The sequence below is a fragment of the Lucilia sericata genome, unplaced genomic scaffold (genome assembly GCF_015586225.1).
Source record: "Lucilia sericata isolate MDLA Ls3-8-SP2 unplaced genomic scaffold, ASM1558622v1 Contig000621F_arrow, whole genome shotgun sequence".
Classification (NCBI taxonomy): Eukaryota; Metazoa; Arthropoda; class Insecta; order Diptera; family Calliphoridae; genus Lucilia; species Lucilia sericata.
In genome coordinates this window covers 52,279-73,938 of record NW_023994627.1, presented here as the reverse complement: position 1 = coordinate 73,938, position 21,660 = coordinate 52,279, and the positions used below count along the sequence as shown (strand labels likewise).

Sequence of the window (21,660 nt, the reverse complement as noted above, 5' to 3'; positions counted from 1 at the left end):
AATCAAAATTTTTGATTTTTTTCAATCAACAATTTTTTGCATACAATTCTTTTAATTCTTCCTGAAATTTTTAATAAAAATACCATTATTTCTCTAAACTAATATAAATTTTATTTAATTTTTGTAGTTTTTCTTCATTTTCGTTTGAAACACACCTGGAGATGATGAGAATTTTTCTATTCGTATGCAAATATAATTAAAAAATGAAAACTAACAAAGGAAAATAAATAACAAAATACCATAAAAAGGGAGGGAAGGTCATTTCAACACATATCAAATGAAGAGAAGATACTCTACAAAGTAAAAGCTTGGTTTATGTAAGTAATAATTTTTGTATTATTAAATGATAAAAATGGACAAAGAAGTATTAAACATTTTTAATATGAGTATAAAACTACTTTTATATCTAAATCACATTAAGGTCATAAGTAATGTATGTACGTCGTACTTAATCAAATACATAGAAAAACTTACTTGACATTTCAAAACCGCCGTATTGCCAGCCATCACATACTCATCGTGTACTTGTACTGTATATTTTTGGTTAACAACTGCAAATATATTAGAAAAGAATTATGAATTAAGATCAAGAAGTAAATATAATACAAATACGAATCTCAAACTAAAAAAAATAAATATTTTTAAAATTTTATTGACTATATTATAGACTAGACCAAAGAATAGACCATACTACAGATTAGACTAAACTATAGACAAGACTACAGACTATTGACTAGACTACAGACTAGGACTATAGACTTGACTATAGACTAGACTACAGAATAGACTATAGACTAGACTATAGACTAGACTATAGACTAGACTATAGACTAGACTATAGACTAGACTATAGACTAGACTATAGACTAGACTATAGACTAGACTATAGACTAGACTATAGACTAGACTATAGACTAGACTATAGACTTAGACTATAACGAGACTAGACTATACTAGGACTAGACTATAGACTAGACTATAGACTAGACTATAGACTAGACTATAGACTAGACTATAGACTAGACTATAGACTAGACTATAGACTAGACTATAGACTAGACTACAGACTAGACTATAGACTAGACTATAGACTAGACTATACTAGACTATAGACTAGACTATAGACTAGACTATAGACTAGACTATAGACTAGACTATAGGACTAGACTACATACTAGACTATAGACTAGACTAGACTAGACTATAGACTAGACTATAGACTAGACTATAGACTAGACTATACTAGACTATAGACTAGACTATAGACTAGACTATAGACTAGACTATAGACTAGACTATAGACTAGACTATAGACTAGACTATAGACTAGACTATAGACTAGACTATAGACTAGACTATAGACTAGACTATAGACTAGACTATAGACTAGACTATAGACTAGACTATAGACTAGACTATAGACTAGACTATAGACTAGACTATAGACTAGACTATAGACTAGACTATAGACTAGACTATAGACTAGACTATAGACTAGACTATAGACTAGACTATGACTAGACTATAGACTAGACTATAGACTAGACTATAGACTAGACTATAGACTAGACTATGACTAGACTAGTAGACTAGACTATAGACTAGACTATAGACTAGACTATAGACTAGACTATAGACTAGACTATAGACTAGACTATAGACTAGACTATAGACTAGACTATAGACTAGACTATAGACTAGACTATAGACTAGACTATAGATAGACTATAGACTAGACTATAGACTAGACTATAGACTAGACTATAGACTAGACTATAGACTAGACTATAGACTAGACTATAGACTAGACTATAGACTAGACTATAGACTAGACTATAGACTAGACTATAGACTAGACTATAGACTAGACTATAGACTAGACTATAGACTAGACTATAGACTAGACTATAGACTAGACTATAGACTAGACTATAGACTAGACTATAGACTAGACTATAGAAGACTATAGACTAGACTATAGACTAGACTATAGACTAGACTATAGACTAGACTATAGACTAGACTATAGACTAGACTATAGACTAGACTATAGACTAGACTATAGACTAGACTATAGACTAGACTATAGACTAGACTATAGACTAGACTATAGACTAGACTATAGACTAGACTATAGACTAGACTATAGACTAGACTATAGACTAGACTATAGACTAGACTATAGACTAGACTAACTATAGACTAGACTATAGACTAGACTATAGACTAGACTATAGAACTAGACTAGGACAACTATAGACCTAGACTATAGACTAGACTATAGACTAACTATAAGACTACTATAAGCTAGACTATAGACTAGACTCATAGACGATACTTAATAGACTAGACTATAGACTAGACTATAGACTAGACTATAAGACTAGACTATAGACTAGACTATAGACTAGACCTATAGACTAGACTATAGACTAGACTATAGACTAGACTATAGACTAGAACTAGAGACTAGACTATAGACTAGACTATAGACTAGACTATAGACTAGACCTATAGACTAGACTATAGACTAGACTAAGACTAGACTATAGAACTAGACTATAGAACGTAGACTATAGAACTAAGACTATAGACTAGAACTATAGACTAGACTATAGACTAACTATAGACTAAGACTATAGACTAGACTCATAGACTAGACTATAGACTAGACTATAGACTAGAAACTATAGACTAGACTATAGACTAGACTATAGACTGACTTAGACTATAGACTAGACTATAGACTAGACTATAGACTAGACTATAGACTAGACTATAGACTAGACTATAGCTAGACTATAGACTATAGACTAGACTATAGACTAGACTATATACTAGACTATAGACTAGACTATAGACTAGACTATAGACTAGACTATAGACTAGACTATATACTAGACTATAGACTAGACTATAGACTAGACTATAGACTAGACTATAGACTAGACTATGACTAGACTATAGACTAGACTATAGACTAGACTATAGACTAGACTATAGACTAGACTATAGACTAGACTATAGACTAGACTATAGACTAGACTATAGACTAGACTATAGACTAGATATACTAGACTATAGACTAGACTATAGTCTAGACTATAGACTAGACTATAGACTAGACTATAGACTAGACTATAGACTAGACTATAGACTAGACTATAGACTAGACTATAGACTAGACTATAGACTAGACTATAGACTAGACTATAGACTAGACTATAGACTAGACTATAGACTAGACTATAGACTAGACTATAGACTAGACTATAGACTAGACTATAGACTAGATAGACTAGACTATAGACTAGACTATAGACTAGACTATAGACTAGACTATAGACTAGACTATAGACTAGACTATAGACTAGACTATAGACTAACTATAGACTCAACTATAGACTTAACTATAGACTAACTATAGACTCAACTATAGACTCAACTATAGACTCAACTATAGACTCAACTATAGACTCAACTATAGACTCAACTATAGACTCAACTATAGACTCAACTATAGACTTAACTATAGACTCAACTATAGACTCAACTATAGACTCAACTATAGACTCAACTATAGACTAGACTATAGACTCAACTATAGACTCAACTATAGACTCAACTATAAACTCAACTATAGACTCAACTATAGACTCAACTATAGACTCAACTATAGACTCAACTATAGACTCAACTATAGACTCAACTATAGACTCAACTATAGACTCAACTATAGACTCAACTATAGACTCAACTATAGACTCAACTATAGACTCAACTATAGACTCAACTATAGACTCAACTATAGACTCAACTATAGACTCAACTATAGACTCAACTATAGACTCAACTATAGACTCAACTATAGACTCACTATAGACTCAACTATAGACTCAACTATAGACTCAACTATAGACTCAACTATAGACTCAACTATAGACTCAACTATAGACTCAACTATAGACTCAACTATAGACTCAACTATAGGATCAACTATAGACTAAACTCTAGGCTCTAGACTAGACTATAGACTCTAGAGTAGGTTCTAGACTTGATTATAGACTAGACTATAGACTACATTCATTACTCATTATTTCTTTCTTATTATATGTCTACCTATCAAATATACACCTTCAGTTGCGCGTATTGAAAATTATATATATTTTTTTTTTTCAAAATTGAAACCGTTTTAAATTCATTTTATATTCAAAAGGCATAGTCAACACAAATAATTCAAAAACACTTGTGTAAGAATAATATAATGCAGGCCAGATTAAAATGCGAAATTATTTAAAATGCCAGCTTATATTTTGGTCATTTATTTAAAATTTGTATTATTTTCAAAACAATTAAAATTCTTCAGAAAAAAATTAAACAATTTTTTGCAAATTTTATTACTTCACAAGTAATACATAGTACATTGACAATATGTATTTATGTAGGACTTCTAGTTCCAAGTATTTATATATTTTTATATAAAATTTTGGTCTCTATTGTATTCTATTGTTAACATTTTAAAGCTAAATATATTAGTCTCAGAACTGCTACCGGTAGCCATTGTTAGCGGGAAAACAAACTAATGCTGCTGATGCCATTGTTTAACAACTACCAGGTGGATTTTAAAACTATGCAGAGAATTATGAAAATGTAATAAAAGAAAATATATTTGACAAATTTTTAGTTAGGAAAATACTTTTAGTAGAAGGGTGGGTAGGTAACCAAGCATAAATAATTCAAATATGTTTTACTATGAAAATAAATTAAAATTACTTTTTGCAAAGAAAAATTCAAATAAAAATATGCAACAATTTTGTTAAAGGTTATTTAAAAAGAACTTTTTTATCTTAATTACTTTAATTTTAACTACTCTTCAATATCCTTAATTAATTTTCTTACTTTTTTTTAACGAAAAACTAGTATCAACTTTAAAATCCCCTTTCAAAATTCTGCTTAATTCTCTTCAAGTTATTTAGTCATTCTGCCAATTGACTATCAAAGTTTTTCTAACAATGTCTTGTCAATTTCTCAATCAATTCTTCGTAGTTTTTTTAATTTTCACACAATTTCGTAAGTTTTCATATAGTTTTTCTTTTATTTTCATAGCTTTTGTTAAAGAAAATAAAATTAGAAGAGAAAAAGATTTAAAATGACAAAACAATTTTTTTTTTCTTAACTTTTTTTTCTTCTAAATACATGTCAATTTTGTTGAAAGGTTTTAATTTAGTTGAAGAAGAAGAAGAAGTAGTAGTAAGAAGATGTAACTAAACAAATTTTTCCTGCTTCAATGATAATTTCTTTATTTTTTCAGTCATTTAACTTTCAATTGAATTGATAAGAAAGATTACAGAGAGCAGGAAAACTTAAATTTAATTAAGATTATTTGAAAGCTAACTCAGGGTCAATATCAATATACGAAAATAATATAAAAAAATAATTATTGCTTCAATTGAAAATTATAAGGAGTTTTCGAAAAACAATATTTTAATAGAAAATTTTCAGGGACTGTAAATAACAGTTATTCTGAAATTTTTAACCAAAAAAATCTCTATATTGGGGTCAACGTAGACCTATACTATTATATACCAATAAACTCGTATTGAAGTGCTTTTTCAGAATATATGGTGATTTAAAAAAACGATCTTAGCTCCACAAATAACAGTTATTTTTTAACGGAAAAATAAAAGTCTGATTGAAACAGTTAAAAAATGAGTTTTATTTTTCCGTCATAAAATAAAAATTATTTGAGGAGTTTTATTTTTTCCATCAAAAAATAAAACTCATTTGGGGACTATTATTTTTACCGTCAAATAATTAAACAATTTTTCTTTATTTTTTTCAGTCTCTTATTTAATTGAATATATCTGATATAATATGTTTGGTTATTTATTTGTTTAATTTAACAAACATAATTTTTTCCAAATTTTCTGCGGAAAGATTTGAACGCAGGTCACTTAATACCAATTTAAGAGCAGAGAACGCTCTTTCCACGCTAACCTGTGTTGCAGGAACACACTGTACAGTTTTTGCCAATTTGTATAAGTAGGGGTAATGTATGTTTTTGCTTCCCAGAACTCAAAAAGGGACTTATCAATCGACAAGGGCCGTGGAGAAAAATTATCGATTTCATAGAAAGCTTTTTTTTCATCATCATTATCATTTTCTTCGTTTTCTTGCTCCCTATCTGATCAGTGGCAAGCTTTAGGTGTCAATTCACATAAAAGAGTTTTATTTTCTGACGGAAAAAATAAAACTCCTCAAATAAGTATTATTTTCTGACGGAAAAAATTAAACTCCTCAAATAATTTTTATTTTATGACGGAAAAATAAAACTCTTTTTTAAAAGTTTCATTTGAATTTTTATTTTTAGGTTGAAAAATAACTTTTTCAGATGGATTTTTATTTTTAAAGTCACAAAATAACTGTTATAAATTAACTTTTTTGATATAACTTATAACTGTTACGGTCCCTGAAAATTTTATCTTTTTTATAAAAAAATTTCGAAATTATCTCTTTATTAAGAAATTAAAAAAAAAAAATATAGAACATTTTTCTATTTTATACAAAATTTTTCCAAAATTTACCTTTTTATAGAAAATTTTTTCAAATTATCTCTTTTTTTAGAAAAAATGTAAAAAAGTAATGAAATTTTCTCTTTTTTTTAAAAAAAAATATTATAAATTTTTTTCCTTTTTTATAAAAATTTATTCCCTTTATAAACATTTTTGCTATTTTCTTTTTTTTTAGAAGAATTTAGTAAAATTTTCCTTTTTATATTTTTTGAAAAATTTCTTTTTTTATAGAAAATATTCCGAAAATGTCTCTATCAATATAATTTCTTTTTTAATAAAATTTTTTCCGAAAATTTCTATTTTTAAAGAAAATTTTTTTGTAAATTTTTTTCATAGAAAATTTTTGGATAATTTCTATTTTTATAGAGAATTTTTTGGGAAATTTGTCTTTTTTATAGAAAATTTTTCACAAATTTCCAAAAATTTGTCTTTATAGAAAATTTATTCGCAAATTTCTCTTTTAATAGAAAAATGAATGAAAAACTACCAAAAGTCCCTTTCAGTAGATTCCCATTCACTAAGGTCCCTACATTTTAAATTTTATTTTCAGTGTCTATGTTCAATATCATAAAAATATCAAAAGGTACCATCGAAAAACGAAAAAGTACAAAAATCTCTCTCAATAAATTCTCATTTAATAAGGATGTTTTCCGGTTTACCATTATAGAGAAACCAAAAGGTACCATTTGAAGAATGGAAAAGTACCAAAGAGTACCCACTTACAGAATATTATTCAGTCAAGACCATGTATGTTAAAATTTATGTTTCTAGGTTGAACATTTTAGAAAATTCAAAAAGTACCATTTATGAGATAAAAAGTACTAAAAAGTTCTCTCTTAAAGAATCTTATTCAATGAGGACCGTGTATGTTTAATAATCATGTATTTTGAATTCATATTAAAGAACATACAAAGAGTATCATTTGAAGAAAAAAAGTACCAAAAGTGGAATAAATTTTACCTAAGTGGAAAGTACTAATAAAAAGAGTACAATTTTTCACCTTTTCGCTTAGAAATATACTTTTTCGAGAATTAAGTTTACAAAATGTTCCGTATTTAAATCTATATATCAAAGATAAAACTTAAACGATTCAAATCTGCATTCATTTGTTCCTGAAAAATAGTGTTTACAAAAAGTACCAAACAATTTACTCGAATTTGGTCCTATGTAGATAGGCCTTAGTACTCGAATTCCAAAATAATATACCAACAGCTTATTTTGTGTGAGTAAATAAACTACTTTTTCAAATTTTATAAAAATTAGCTCAATGAGTTTAAATAAAATTAAATTTCCCGCTTTTTTTTTTTCCTTTTTGGCATTTTTTCCCAAGTGAAATAGCAAAAATTTTATTACAATAAATATTACAGAGTTAGTCCGTATTTTAATAGGAATAATTCAATAAATCGAAAAACTTTTCTTAATGTGCTAAAAAAAGTACCATAAATACAGTTTTTTCCCTTTTACACCCAAAAAGGACTGAATTTTAAAAAAGTACGAAACAGGTGTCTCATAATTTTGGGAGATTTATCCAAAATATTTATAAAAATTTTATTGTGTTAATTAGTTCAAAAGTTATAGAGGACCAAAAAAGGTACCAAAATCACCTTTGTTACCCCTTAAAAGTACGAATTTAAAAAAAGTACCACACAACCATCTGCTCATTTTAAGAGTAGATACAGGTGCATTTAAAATTTTTCTTGTATCACTAATATTGTGTAAGATAATTAAGAAAACTTGTTTTATCCGTTTTTTCCCTTTTTAACCCCTAAATGTACAAATGTCCAAAAATCTCTCCTTAGTGGATCTACATAACCAAGAACACATCTACTGTAAAAATTTCATGATTCTAGGTTCAGCCGTTTGGGCTGTGCGATGATGAATCAGTCAGTCAGTAATGCTACTCTTTTATTTATATAGATTTTTGGATAATTTCTCTTTTTATAGAAAATTTTTCGCAAATTTCTCTTTTTATAAAAAATTTTTCTAAAATTTATATATTTATAGAAAATTTTTTGAGAATTTTTCTTTTTATAGAAAATTTTTGGATAATTTCTCTTTTTATATAAAATTTTTTGGAAAATTTCTCTTTTATAGAAAATTATTTGGAAAATTTCTCTTTTTATAGAAAATTTTTTGCTAATTTATCTTTTTATAGAACATTTTTTGGAAAATTGCTCTTTATATAAAAAGTTTTTCTAAAATTTATCTTTTTATAGAAAATTTTTCGTTTTATAGAAAATTTTTTTAAAAATTTGTCTTTCTTATAGAAATTATTTCGCAAATTTCTCTTTTTATAGAAAATTTTTGGAAAATTTCTCTTTTTATAGAAAATTTTTCTAAATTTTATCTTTTTATAGAAAATTTTTCGAGAATTTTTCTTTTTATAAACATTTTTTTGGATAATTTATTTGGAAAATTTCTCTTTTTATAGAAAATTTTAGAAATTTTCTCTGTTTTTATAGAAAATTTTCCAAATTTTCTCTATTTTTATAGAAAATTTTCGAAATTTTCTCTTTTTTATAGAAAATTTTCCAAATTTTTTTTTTTCATTGAAAGTTTCCGAAATGTTCTCTTTTTTATAGAAAATTTTCGAATTTTTCTCTTTTTTATAGAAAATTTTCGAATTTTTCTCTTTTTTATAGCAAATTTTCGAATTTTTCTCTTTTTATAGCAAATTTTCGAATTTTTTCCTTTTTTTATAGGAAATTTTCTCTATTTTTAAAAATTTTCTCTTTTTTCAAAATTTTTTCTTTTTTCAAAATTTTCCCTTTTTTCAAAATTTTGTAGAAAATTTTCGAAATTTCTTATTTTTATAGAAAATTCTTTGAAATTTTTTCTTTTTTAAAGAAAATTTTTAAAAATTTTTCCAAATTTTATCATTTATGTTTTCTTTTACGGAAATTTTTTAGAAAATTTCTCTTTTCATATACAATTTTCAAAATTTTTCGAAAATTTCTCTTTTTTATGAAAATATTGGGTTATTTTCTCTTCTTAATAACAATTTTTTGAAATTTTCTCTTTTTATAGTAACTGTTCGAAATTTTCCCTTTTCTTTTAGAGAAAATTTTAAAAATATTTACATCCTACACCACTTTAGTGGGGAGGATATATTGAATTTGTGCTGATGTACTATACCCACCATAGAATCGTTTTCCGAGTCGATTAAGCCATGTCCGTACGTCTGGCTGTCCAAGTTAACCTTGTTCACATGGTACAGGACCCCGAAAAGGGCATTTGAACTCCTAGTTTCATATTCACCAAATTTTATCGGAATCGACCCTAGCCTCCATATAAAAAGAGCCTTTTTCAGAAAATTTGTTTTTCGTCCATAAATTGTTTAAATGTATCGGAAACAAGGTAATATTGAAGATAAATGCTTTATTATGAAAAATTAATAACATTTAATATTCATAACTGGTGTATCAGGGTATCATATGGTTGACCATGTCCGACTATACTTTCTTACTTGTTTTATTTATATTTTTGTTTCTAAATTTGTTAAAATTTCATCTTTAATAAATTTAATTTTTCATTACAACTTCCACTATAAATAAAAACTGTTAAAAAAAAATCGTCTTTATATTATAAACAAATTTTTAAACATTTATCTAGAGTTTCCTATTTGCTCTCTCCTCCCCTCTTTTATAATTAATTAAGAGGGACAAAAAGTAATTTAAGTTAAAACTTTTTCTCTTGCTTGTTCGTTCGCTGGTGTTTGTCTTCAATTTTGAGTTCGCCCCGTTAAAACAGTTGTTGTCTTATTTTAGCCAAAAAAAAAATATATATAGAAAACAGTCTAAAAATTGTTTAAGCCAAAAAGTGTTTATCAAAAAAAAAAAAAAAAAAAAAGTGAAGAAGAGTGTATTAAAAATGGAGGAACATTATAAACAAAATGTATACACAGACATTCAAAATATATGACAACGAAAATTAAACCAGGGCAAGAAAATGAAGGAGAAAAAAATACAACAAAATAAATGAAAATGTATTGTTAAAACTTTTTAATTGAGAACTTCTTTAAATTAAAAAAGGTTTCTTTTACCAACATCTTATATTTAAATAGAAGCTATATAAAAAGGAACCAACACTTTTTTAAATATAAAATAAATAATAAAAATAAATTTCTTAAAAAATCTAATGTTCCCTAAAGGATTAGTTAACAATAAAAGTTTTTAATAGAAATTTAAATAAAATGCTAATTTAAGGAAAAAATTTAGTTCTTTTGTAAAAAATGTAAAGTTTTTGTAGCGTGAAATTGTAGGTGTTCAAGGTTTAGTTTTTGTATGTTTAGAGTTAATTTTAAATAAATTGTAGTTAAACATGTGGACGAGTTATTTTATATTTAAAAAATCAAATTATCTCTACGTGTTTTGTTGCATAGTTATAACTTTTCCTTTAATTTTATAATATTTTTAGATATTTTTTCAAAAGTTTCCTATTAAATTTATCTTTAGTTGTTACAAAAAAAAACTTGTCAGTTACAAAAAAAACTATTAAAAATAAATAAAAAACACACAAAAAAAGTTTTTAACTTTTTTATGCATATTTTTAGCAATTTTTGGTATTTTATTGTACTAAATGTGTATTTTTGTTGTTAAATGTAAAATATAGAAACAGAGATAAAATTATATATCAAGATTATTAAACAACAAAACATCTGTATGGCAAAAAAAAAGTTATTGTTGTCAAAGGATTTGTGACAACTTTGTTTTTGTTAAACTCTTAACATGTAAATGGGTTAAAGTTAATGGGTAGAGGGAGAAAAAGTGGGGGTAGACTAAGTGAGGGTCATGTAACGTTATAAGTAAAGGATATTAAATGAATTTGAAATAAAGTTTAAAGGAAAAAGTTCTTTTAAAAAAAGCTCGTTGGTGGTACTACAAAGTTAAAAACTTTTATACATTTAATTACAGTTGGTTACAACTAACGTTAAGAGAATTTTGGAAAAAACCGTTTCATAGAAAATTTTTCCTTTGATTTTAAAAATTTTCTCTTTTTTAAAGAATTTTTTTTTTAAAGAAAATTTTTGAAATTTTCTCGTTTTTTTATAGAAAATTTGCATTATTTTCTCATTTATATAGAAAATATTTTAAGTTTCTCCTTTTTATACCCTACACCACTTTAGTGGGAAGGGTATATTGGGTTTGTGCTGATATTTGTAACGCACAATAATATTGGTCCTATACCAATCGACCTTAAAGTATACCAATCGGCTTAGAATCATTTTCTGAGTCGATTTAGCTATGCCCGTCTGTATGTCTGTCTGTCTGTCTGTCTGTCCGTCCGTCTGTCCGTCTGTTCGTCCATATAAACCTTGTAATCAAACTACAGGTCGCAATTTTGAAGATAATTCAATGAAATTTGGCACATGATCTTCTATTGTCCCAGGGACGAAGTCTATTGAAAATGGTTAAGATCGGTACATTATTTCACCTAGCCTCCATACAACTGAACCCCTGAATAGGGCTTGTAAACCTTGTAATCGAACTACAGGTCGCAATTTTGAAGATAATTCAATGAAATTTGGCACATGATCTTCTATGCTACTGGAGACAAACCTTATTGAAAATAGTTAACATCGGTCCATTTTCTCACCTAGCCCCCATACAACTGAACCCCCGAATAGGGCTTGTAAACCTTGTAATCAAACTACAGGTTTACACAGGTTTATTCTATGGTATCGGCGACGAAGCCTATTGAAAATGGTTAACATCAGTCCATTATTTCACCTAGACCCCATACAACTGAACCCCACGAATAGGGCTCTTAAGTTCATAATTATGTTTAATATACTCGTATTTCGACAAAAAGTTGCAAAACCAAGTTCTATACTAGCCTTGATGACCATCATGAATTTTACAATTAAAGGGTCTCATTTGACCATAGCCCCTATGTATGAAGTATGACCGTCGAAGTGCTTTATGTGAACACCGATTATTGATGACTTCATCCAAACTTTGACCCTTTTCATACCCTTGTTGGATATATCGAAAAATCCAGGGGGTATGGACATTTTGCTTTGGTAGCTTTTCTTTTATCTGTCAACCTCTCCCTCAGATGGAGTTTGATAAGTCTATTGTGGGTTTTGTTCGAAGTTTACTAGACTCTCTTGGCTTTAAAACGGTTGACGATACAGCCGAAGCGGTAACTGGCGATTATCTAGAATAAGATCTTAAGATCATTAGATCATGGGTCTTTAAATGTCTTAGTGTAAATCTAGGTAAAATAGAACTTGTAATATTCTCTGGAAAATATATATATATTTAAGCTTTCGGATAACGCAAAATATTTGGACATTATTCTACATAGGATTTCTTTCTCTATTATTAAACCAATAATGTTCTATGGTAGATCTATGGTAGATCTTCTATCTATAGATTGAGTTTATGGAACACTTGTTTACAATAGAATATCGAATAGGAATACCAGAGTTTACAACGAAAGTCAAGTTGCTATTAAATCCCTTATTGGTATGTTGTCCACATCTAGACTTGTGCATGAATACAATACGTCTCTCAATAAGATGACGAGGCATTTAAACATTACACTTTGGCAATAGTTGGAACCACACTAAGTGAACTGGAAATAGATCAGTTCTGTAGAGTTCCATTACCTACAATAAAACTGCAGAAGTTGTCAGAATGAGGATGACGATGAAACGGTAGCCCATCTTTTTGTAATTGTCCTTGGCCTTAATTCATGGAGGTCTTTTGGCGAGCATATGTGAGCATTACATGCGGGTGGTAATTTTTGTAAATGATTCTTCCGGTCCATGTACAAGCGTTTTGCTTCAGTACTTGAGCTATGTATGATCTCTGACCATTGCTGCCTCATTAACTTCCGAGATGTAAAAACATCACTTCCGTTCAAAACCACACAGATGGGATGGCTTCTGTTGAGTCGGCAACAGCACCTAGATACATATTCGGTGGTCCGAAAGATTAATCCATAAAATAAGCCGAGGATCTTGTTCTTACTCACAGAGAACACTTTGTGGTAAATCTGGTATGAACTGGGGTTTTCCTCACATTATTGGACATTATTTGAAGGAAAATTCAATGGTATCGCTTGTATAAGATACGTTTTATCCATCACCATTCAGACCAGCACACTTCCCATTCATCCGACACACTCACTCCAGGTATAGGGGCGGGAGAAGACTAACTCATTTCTAACGCTTAGTCTACTGACTTTGGCAACAGCACCGCACTTTATGCCGAATTACAGATTTCACCGTGTTTCAGTCCTTCCCACGAATATGGGTTTAAAACACAGCCACTATATGTATCCCTATAGAACCTCAGCCATGACAAAGTCCTGCGGGCAATTGCCCATCAGTAATACCAGATTATGCGGTTATCTGGTTTGACCCCATGTGAATTCATACCAAGGAAAGGCCGAGGATACATGTGATCATCACCAGTTTATAGTCCCGGCAGACTAGAGGTATTTGTAGCACCTCTTTTGCCAGGGATTGCAATTACACCAAGATGGGGTCTTTCATCAAGGTAACATGCCATTCATACCGTTTGTAATTTCCACAATATAATTTTCCGACCCTATAAAGTATATATACTCTGAATACTTACAGATAGCAGAGTCGATTAAGTTATGTCCGTCTGTCTATCTGTCTGTTGAAATCAATTTTCTGAAGATCCCAGATATCCTCGGCTTCAAATTTTCAATAATTCTGTCAGACATGCTTTCCTGGAGTCTCTTGTTAAAAATCAGCAAAATTTGTCTATAAATAACGGAGATATAAGCAAAAATCCGAGACAACCTCTTACAATTTCATCAAAAAAGAAAATTTTTTACATGCTTTGATAAAAAACCAACAACAACATTGCTAATTGGAAAAAACGTATGTTTGGATGTGTGTTGGCTTCATTGCTTTGTGTATTTTGTTTTTTTGTTTTGTTTCGTTTAGCGTTCTTGTTGTTGTTCTTTGTTTTGCTATTGCTAAAGTAAACCTTCTTCCTTTTTTTGCTTTTAAAATAAATTTTACCTTTTTATAGAAAATTTTTCGAAATTTTCTCTTGTTAAGAAAATTACTTAAAATTTTTCTTTTTTAAAGAAAATTACTTAAAATTTTTCTTTTTTTATAGAAATTTGTTCAGATCTCTCTTCTTTATAGAAATTCGTTAAAAATTTCTGTTTTGAAAAAAAAAATTTTAAGAATTTCCTTTTTATAAAAAATTTTAAGAGAACTATAGTCTTAAAGAAAATATGAAATATTTTTAATTTATATTTAAAATAGAACTAATTATTTGCAGAATATTTGGGTTGGTTGCTGCAACTGTAGTTAAATATTTTTTTTCGTAAAGAAAACTTATTCAAACACAAATTGCAAAAAGTGAAAACTTTAATTTAAGAAGTTATTTTTTTTTACAAAATGAATATATAGAAAATGGAAATTTAGTATCGCTTTTACATCTACATTTTATTTTTAGAGTTTTTGGTTTTTATTTATGTGGTTGCTATGTAAATAATATAAAAAAGTTAAGCTATCTCTCAAATATAAAAAAATATACTCTTTACTTCAATTTAAACTAAATACAAACAGTAAACATTTAAATGCTTTCACTATAATATAATTAAAGTTAATCTCTACATTATCTACAAAAAAGGAATATCCGTTTTAATTCTAAAAATAAAAAAAAAATAAACTTTGTCCACTTTATGTCACATCTGTACATTTAGTTCCCTTTAAATTAGCTATTTCTAACTTTATTTAGTTTCTATTTTTTATTTTTAGAACAAGTTTTACATTTTAATCTAGTTACCATATCAACCTGGTTGCACATTTTGTTTCTATATAGTTTCTTTTTTCTTTGTGCTGATTACACATTTATCTCCTGTTGTTGTTGTATTGTAATTGTAAACCTTATAATGCACTTTACGGGTGGTGCCACATGATAATCAGGATACACAACAAAACTTTTGTTGTGACAACTTTTAATGTCCTGCGACGTGTAATAAAGTTGTTTTGAGTTTTATTATTTTGTTGCAGGTTTTGTAGAATTTTAGAATTTTTTAATATTTTTTAACTTTGTTTAGAAGAGAAATTATAATGAAATAAATAATTAAATATTAATCACAAGGTGAATATGAATAAGTTTTTCAGTTAATATTAAATGTTACAAAATAACAAAATTTCAAGAACATTGTCTACACTTTTCAGAATTTTGTTATACATATTTATACTAATTTTTTATATAACACAATAACGACTTGTGGTCTGGTTACGTATGAGTGTTATTATGTACGTTTGCATGGAAGCATTAAGTATACGCTATTGAATTCTGTAACTAATACAGAGAATGGGAAATTTGTCCATAAATCAATATTTTTTATAGAAATTTGTTAGACAATTTTTATGTTATAAAAGATTTTTGAAATTTAAGCTTTTTGTAAAATTGTTCCTAAAAATGTGTTTTTTTTCCTAAAAAAATAAAAGTTTTTTTTTTCATATAAAACTTCTTTTTTCAGTTTTAGTTCAGTTCCAGTTCTAGTCCAGTTCTAGTTCAGTTCTAGTTCAGTTCTAGTTCAGTTCTAGTTCAGTTCTAGTTCAGTTCTAGTTCAGTTCTAGTTCAGTTCTAGTTCAGTTCTAGTTCAGTTCTAGTTCAGTTCTAGTTCAGTTCTGGTTCAGTTCTGGTTCAGTTCTGGTTCAGTTCTAGCTCAATTCTAGTTCAGTTCTAGTTCAGTTCTAGTTCAGTTCTAGTTCAGTTCTAGTTCAGTTCTAGTTCAGTTTCTAGTTCAGTTTCTAGTTCAGTTCTAGTTCAGTTCTAGTTCAGTTCAGTTCTAGTTCAGTTCTAGTTCAGTTCTAGTTCAGTTCTAGTTCAGTTCTAGTTCAGTTTCTAGTTCAGTCTAGTTCAGTTCTAGTTCAGTTCTAGTTCAGTTCTAGTGTCAGTTTCTAGTCAGTTCTAGTCAGTTCTAGTTCAGTTCTAGTGTAGTTCTAGTTCAGTTCTAGTTCAGTTCTAGTTCAGTCTAGTTCAGTTTAGTTCAGTTCTAGTTCAGTTCTAGTTCAGTTCTAGTTCAGTTCTAGTTCAGTTCTAGTTCAGTTCTAGTTCCGTTCTAGTTCAGTTCTAGTTCAGTTCTAGTTCAGTTCTAGTTCAGTTCTAGTTCAGTCTAGTTCAGTTTCTAGTTCAGTTCTAGTTCAGTTCTAGTTCAGTTCTAGTTCAGTTCTAGTTCGTTCTAGTTCAGTCTAGTTCCAGTTCTAGTTCAGTTCTAGTTCAGTTCTAGTTCAGTTCTAGTTCAGTTCTAGTTCAGTTCTAGTTCAGTTCTAGTTCAGTTCTAGTTCAGTTCTAGTTCAGTTCTAGTTCAGTTCTAGTTCAGTTCTAGTTCAGTTCTAGTTCAGTTCTAGTTCAGTTCTAGTTTCAGTTCTAGTTCAGTTCTAGTTCAGTTCTAGTTTCAGTTCTAGTTCAGTTCTAGTTCAGTTCTAGTTCAGTTCTAGTTCAGTTCTAGTTCAGTTCTTAGTTCAGTTCTAGTTCAGTGTCTAGTTCAGTTCTAGTTCAGTTTCTAGTTCAGTTCTAGTTCAGTTCTAGTTCAGTTCTAGTTTCAGTCTAGTTCAGTTCTAGTTCAGTTCTAGTTCAGTTCTAGTTCAGTTCTAGTCAGTCAGTTCTAGTTCAGTTCTAGTTCAGTTCTAGTTCAGTTCTAGTTAGTTCTAGTTCAGTCTAGTTCAGTTCTAGTTCAGTTCTAGTCAGTTCAGTTCTAGTTCAGTTCTAGTTTCAGTTCAGTTCAGTTCTAGTTCAGTTCTAGTTCAGTTCTAGTTCAGTTCTAGTTCAGTTCTAGTTCAGTTCTAGTTCAGTTCTAGTTCAGTTCTAGTTCAGTTCTAGTTCAGTTCTAGTTCAGTTCTAGTTCAGTTCTAGTTCAGTTCTAGTTCAGTTCTAGTTCAGTTCTAGTTCAGTTCTAGTTCAGTTCTAGTTCAGTTCTAGTTCAGTTCTAGTTCAGTTCTAGTTCAGTCTAGTTCAGTTCTAGTTCAGTTCTAGTTCAGTTCTAGTTCAGTTCTAGTTTAGTTCTAGTTCAGTTCTAGTTAAGTTTAGCTTAGTTCTAGTTAAATCTCAAAATTTTCTATCATTCGAAATTTTATATTTTTATTTTTATAGCAAATTTTCGAAAATTTATGATTTTTAGAGAAAATTTTCTATTTTCTATAAAAAATTGAAATTTTTATATAAAAATTTTCTCCTTTTCATAGAAATTTTCTCTTTTTTTCTAAACAAAATTCAAATTTTCAGTTTTTAAAAGAAAAAATAGATTTTTTTACTTTTTATAGAAAATTTTCGAAATTAGTTCTTTTTATGAAAAATGTTTTTTTTTTAGTTCAAATTTTATTACCCTCTTTTAGAGAAATTTGTTCAAAATAAAGAGAAACCTTTTATAAAAATTCCAAAAAATATTCTATTTTCTTAGAAACTACTTCCAAAATTAAAATACAAAAAAAAAATAATTTATTAATAAAAAAACCCTTGCAACCCCATTGTTTCACTCCCTTTCAATAATTTTATTAAACTTTTCTTCTACTAACAAATCTTTCATTAACGCCTCAGATTTATCATTAGCAATCATATTTCATCTTAATTTTTTGTTCTAAGATTAATTGCTGAGATTATTTATCTCTCTGTTTCTTATTTTTATTGAGTGTAAAAATCTAAAAAAATTACCAACTATTTAAGAAAAAACTTATAAATTTATCACAAAACATGATGACAACTCTCTAGATAAAATAACCAAAAAATAATAAAAGTATAAAATAAAAAAAAAAAAAAATCATACATTATTTCTATGACAATAAAATTCTTAATTGCTGCTAGTTTTTTCTTTTTCTGATTGTTTCTTCTTGAAACCCTAAAAATTTCACAAATAATTAACTTCTTTACGAGTGGAGATTTAGACGAAATATAAAAGAAAAAATAATAATAAAATACATCTTCAATCTTAGTACTTAGTAATTTATTATATGGACTGTAGTAGTTGATAGTGGATTTAATATCAACGTTAAAACATCTTAAATGACCACAAATGATTCTAGATTAAATATTTTATTGCACAAAGTACTACAACAAAACTAATGCCACTACTATTACTTGTGCTAATACTAATACATAGTATTATAACAACGTATATAATACTACAACTACATACATCATTACACATCCATAATCATGTAGTAGTTTGTGTATGTATGTAAGTTTTTACACACATCCTTTTCCTGTCATTCTATGGAATAAAATAAATTGTTATCTGTAAGTTAAATCTAATACCAAGACCACAACTTTGTTGATTGCCAAAAATTAGCTGGACTTTTCTAAAAATGCTATAGAGAGTAAAAGAGGATTATTCTTTTTGTCTTTTTTTGTATAAACTTAATACATTTATACACACACAAATACACTTGGATTTAATAGGAACATATGTATGTATGAATACAGAAGTAGCCAAAAAGGTTGAAGAAAAAGGAAGTGAAAAAGAAAATGTTTACACACACACATAAAGTTTTTATAGCCCACATTTGGGTGTAACAAAATAGCAGAAAATATATTTCAATAAACATTTTTATTTAGCTCATTTTCTAGTTATAAACTCCCTTACTGCTGCCTTTACATTATAAGATTGCGTTTTATTTACTCTCTCAAAATTATTTGTAACAAATGTTATTTAGAGATGTATTAATTTGAAATACCAGTTACATTCCTAACTTCCAAAATTTTACACTTCACTAGGGATCTATATTACCTACAATCATTATGAGCAAACATATGATTACACTATATTTTAGTACAGTTGGTACATTTCATGATATCAACTAATTTTTCCGAATTCTTTACTCGCCTGCTTTTTTGTTTACACACAACCTGTTTCTTTATATAAATGTGTGGTATTCTGACTTTTTTAGCAATATTATTTGAGTCCTTTTTCTGTGAGTATGGGTGTATCTTTGTGTGTAGTCCGTTCAACCGTAGAAGTGTTAAGCGATGTGTTAAAGTATTTAAGTTGTTGAAAATAAATTAATATTTTAGTGTTAAAGTGCGTAGGTTTTAGACAATTCTTAAGTCCATATGATTAAAACAGTTTTTATTGGAAATAGTACAGTTCTAGTTCAGTTTTAGTTCAGTTTTAGTTCAGTTCTAGTTCAGTTCTAGTTCAGTTCTAGTTCAGTTCTAGTTCAGTTCTAGTTCAGTTCTAGTTCAGTTCTAGTCAGTTCTAGTTCGGTTATAGTTCAGTTCTAGTTCGTCTAGTTCAGTTCTAGTCAGTTCTAGTTCAGTCAGTTCTAGTTCAGTTCTAGTTCAGTTCTAGTTCAGTTCTAGTTCAGTTCTAGTGCAGTTCTAGTTAGTTCTAGTCAGTTCTAGTTCAGTTCTAGTTCAGTTCTAGTTCAGTTCTAGTTCAGTTATAGTTCAGTTCTAGTTCAGTTCTAGTTCAGTTCTAGTTCAGTTCTAGTTCAGTTCTAGTTCAGTTCTAGTTCAGTTCTAGTTCAGTTCTAGTTCAGTTCTAGTTCAGTTCTAGTTCAGTTCTAGTTCAGTTCTAGTTCAGTTCTAGTTCAGTTCTAGTTCAGTTCTAGTTCAGTTCTAGTTCAGTTCTAGTCAGTTCTAGTTCAGTTCTAGTTCAGTTCTAGTTCAGTTCTAGTTTCAGTTCTAGTTCAGTTCTAGTCAGTTCTAGTTCAGTTCTAGTTCAGTTCTAGTTCAGTTCTAGTTCAGTTCTAGTTCAGTTCTAGTTCAGTTCTAGTTCAGTTTCTAGTTCAGTTCTAGTTCAGTTCTAGTTCAGTTCTAGTTCAGTTCTAGTTCAGTTCTAGTTCAGTTCTAGTTCAGTTCTAGTTCAGTTCTAGTTCAGTTCTAGTTCAGTTCTAGTTCAGTTCTAGTTCAGTTCTAGTTCAGTTCTAGTTCAGTTCTAGTTCAGTTCTAGTTCATTTCTAGTTCATTCTAGTTCAGTTCTAGTTCAGTTCTAGTTCAGTTCTAGTTCAGTTCTAGTTCAGTTCTAGTTCAGTTCTAGTTCAGTTCTAGTTCAGTTCTAGTTCAGTTCTAGTTCAGTTCTAGTTCAGTTCTAGTTCAGTTCTAGTTCAGTTCTAGCAGTTCTAGTTCAGTTCTAGTTCAGTTCTAGTTCAGTTCTAGTTCAGTTCTAGTTCAGTTCTAGTTCAGTTCTAGTTCAGTTCTAGTTCAGTTCTAGTTCAGTTCTAGTTCAGTTCTAGTTCAGTTCTAGTTCAGTTCTAGTTCAGTTCTAGTTCAGTTCTAGTTCAGTTCTAGTTCAGTTCTAGTTCAGTTCTAGTTCAGTTCTAGTTCAGTTCTAGTTCAGTTCTAGTTCAGTTCTAGTTCAGTTCTAGTTCAGTTCTAGTTCAGTTCTAGTTCAGTTCTAGTTCAGTTCTAGTTCAGTTCTAGTTCAGTTCTAGTTCAGTTCTAGTTCAGTTCTAGTTCAGTTCTAGTTCAGTTCTAGTTCAGTTCTAGTTCAGTTCTAGTTCAGTTCTAGTTCAGTTCTAGTTCAGTTCTAGTTCAGTTCTAGTTCAGTTCTAGTTCAGTTCTAGTTCAGTTCTAGTTCAGTTCTAGTTCAGTTCTAGTTCAGTTCTAGTTCAGTTCTAGTTTCAGTTCTAGTTCAGTTCTAGTTCAGTTCTAGTTCAGTTCTAGTTCAGTTCTAGTTCAGTTCTAGTTCAGTTCTAGTTCAGTTCTAGTTCAGTTCTAGTTCAGTTCTAGTTCAGTTCTAGTTCAGTTCTAGTTCAGTTCTAGTTCAGTTCTAGTTCAGTTCTAGTTCAGTTCTCTAGTTCAGTTCTAGTTCAGTTCTAGTTCAGTTCTAGTTCAGTTCTAGTTCAGTTCTAGTTCAGTTCTAGTTCAGTTCTAGTTCAGTTCTAGTTCAGTTCTAGTTCAGTTCTAGTTCAGTTCTAGTTCAGTTCTAGTTCAGTTCTAGTTCAGTTCTAGTTCAGTTCTAGTTCAGTTCTAGTTCAGTTCTAGTTCAGTTCTAGTTCAGTTCTAGTTCAGTTCTAGTTCAGTTCTCAGTTCTAGTCATTCTAGTTCAGTTCTAGTTCAGTTCTAGTTCAGTTCTAGTTCAGTTCTAGTTCAGTTCTAGTTCAGTTCTAGTTCAGTTCTAGTTCAGTTCTAGTTCAGTT

General features: G+C 28.9%; 1 protein-coding gene and 1 long non-coding RNA gene across 2 annotated transcripts in view; one reads left to right on the top strand and one right to left on the bottom strand.

The window, feature by feature from the left end:
• The window catches only part of LOC119606772 (Down syndrome cell adhesion molecule-like protein Dscam2), a 144,011-nt gene that overhangs the window by 71,642 nt on the left and 50,709 nt on the right, over positions 1-21,660 (bottom strand). Inside the window, 1 exon segment of the mRNA XM_037960355.1 lies at positions 475-551. Coding sequence (XP_037816283.1) covers positions 475-551 — 77 coding nt within the window.
• The window catches only part of LOC119606773, a 114,048-nt gene that overhangs the window by 79,250 nt on the left and 13,138 nt on the right, over positions 1-21,660 (top strand). The window contains exon 2 of the long non-coding RNA XR_005231688.1: positions 128-317. This is a non-coding gene — a long non-coding RNA (uncharacterized LOC119606773). The remainder of the gene's footprint in view (positions 1-127; positions 318-21,660) is intronic.